Source organism: Chrysemys picta, unplaced genomic scaffold (genome assembly GCF_011386835.1).
Source record: "Chrysemys picta bellii isolate R12L10 unplaced genomic scaffold, ASM1138683v2 scaf6249, whole genome shotgun sequence".
NCBI classification, from domain to species: domain Eukaryota; kingdom Metazoa; phylum Chordata; order Testudines; family Emydidae; genus Chrysemys; species Chrysemys picta.
The window spans coordinates 1-2,000 of record NW_027058949.1 but is presented as its reverse complement, the minus strand read 5'-3'; the positions used below and the strand labels follow the sequence as shown (position 1 = coordinate 2,000).

At 61.3% G+C, this 2,000-nt stretch overlaps 1 protein-coding gene across 1 annotated transcript; it reads right to left on the bottom strand.

The window, feature by feature from the left end:
* Positions 1–28: 28 nt before the first annotated feature.
* Positions 29–683, bottom strand: LOC135980689 (protein maestro-like). The gene is made up of 2 exons (XM_065580598.1): positions 568–683; positions 29–210 (listed from the first exon to the last, which is right to left on the bottom strand). Exons 1-2 carry the CDS (start codon positions 664–666, stop codon positions 34–36), a joined length of 276 nt encoding a protein of 91 aa, XP_065436670.1. The 5' UTR covers positions 667–683; the 3' UTR covers positions 29–33.
* Positions 684–2,000: the final 1,317 nt, after the last annotated feature.

Sequence of the window (2,000 nt, the reverse complement as noted above, 5' to 3'; positions counted from 1 at the left end):
ATGTTGTTAGAATGCCCCCAGCCACCCCTGCCCCTATGAGCCCTCAGCTGCACTCACCTGGGCCACCTGGGGGTCCCCGTCCTGTAGGTGGATGAGCAGTGTCCCCATGCTCTTCTCCACCTCAGCCCCAAAGAGGGATGACTTCTTGGAAACAAATTTGCTGAGGTGGCCAAAGAGCTCCATGGAGGCCCGCCTCAGGCCGCTGGTCTCCTGCAGACAGGGGGCGCAGGGTGGTTAGAGGGGACAGGCTCAGGCCCTCACATGCTTTGGGAATCAGCCTGGCAGCTGCGGAGCCCGGAGAGGTTTCAGCTAGTTCAAACGACAGGACAATTCTCTGCAAACTCCCCTCTTTGCTGCTGGGCCCCAGGGCTGCTGAACAATTGTGGGCCCAGGGCCCAAGAATGATTGTATCCCTGCCTCCCCTAGCAGAGGAGCTGAGCTGCCCCACAAATCCAGAAATGTGCCTGCATCGGACACTGAGCCCCCTCCACGGGAAGGCAGGTCCTGAGCACCTTCCCCTGTGGGGTGCCCTATAGCGCCATGGGGCCTGTCCTGCTTGGTACTTACATCCTCAAAGAACGTTCTCGCCTGCAGGGCCAGTGGGACGGCGACGTGAGCCTTCAGAGGCGCCTTGGGGTCCCGCAGCATCCAGCAGAGCCCTTCCATGGCTTCCAGAACGGTGCGGGGGTCACAGCATTCGCACACGGCGCGGACAAAACTCTCCAGGATCTTGTCTCGCTTTTTGCTGACCTGCAGAGAAGGGGTTGGACGCCGCTCGGTGAGCAACGCTCTGTCAGCCTGAGTGTAAGCAGAGTCCGGGCAAGTCAGCCTACAGCCTAGTCTGCTCCATAGGAGCCACAGGCTGGGGAGAAGGGGAACCAGGCGCTTCCTACCCAGCCCTCTCTGCCTAGTCTCCTGCCATTCCAGACCCACCTTGTCCGGGAACTCGGTCACTGCGTTCCTGAGGCCGTGCAGCGCTCTGCCTCGAACGTGGATGTTGCTGTCCTCTGTCCGCTGCAGCATGGCCTTCACAACCTGCTTCCGCATCGCCTTGGGCTCATTCTCCATCAGCAGGGGGCTGCCGAGGAACTAAAAGGACCGAAAGGAGCTGTCAGAGAGGGCTGGGTGAGGCCAAGAGGAGCAAGGGGAAGGGAGTATGATCAGGGGCCAGGAGGTGACATAGATTCGTACCGACTGCTGTTCACGAGGGGCTGGCTTCAGCTGAGCTTAACAGAAGTGACATGTGCAGGGCAGAACGCTCCCTCTGCTTCCAGTGGGGTGCTCCCAAATCCCACCACAGAGCCCCCAGCAGAGGGATTAATTTACAAGCAATACACCACCGGGACCATCTCTCATTGGCTGACCAGCTATTGGCCCCCTGTTCCATCAGCTTCTGGGCCTGGCTAACCCTCCCCCCTGGTCTTCCAGGCTCACCTCTGCGAACAGGGCGGTGCAGGCCATGCGTTCGCCCTCCTGGCTGGCCTGGAGGCTGGGAAGGAGAAGCTTTGGGATGCTCTTCAGGGCCAGGTTTGGGTGGGTCACTATGGCCCTGGGAGAGAACAAGAGTTCGTGTTGACGTGTGCATGACAACCCTGCACATGCCGGAATCTGGCCCGGTCCCGGCCACCCCCTCCCATCTCTGCCCCACTGGGCTCCAGAGCGAGAACGTGACTCCTCCAGCCTCTGTCCTCACCTGCTAAGGAGAGTGAACCCCTCAGGCTGGGCCTCCTCCAGCAGCTGCCAGCCTCGCTCCTGGTCCATTAGCTCCACAGCTGTCTGACTGCCCCTGAGGCGCAGCACCCGCGCCAGGGCCTGCACGGCCATGCTGGGAAGAGAAGGAGGCAGGAGATGGTGATGCAGGGATTCCTACTCTCTGGGCGGGGTGGGGGCGGGCAGGACTCCCTTGCTGCAGCACTGAAGGGATCAGGGTGAGCCTAGAAGCTGCCCCACTTCTGCCTTTGGTTCTCCCCCCGCAACTGTGAGGGCAGGGGGGAGTGTCT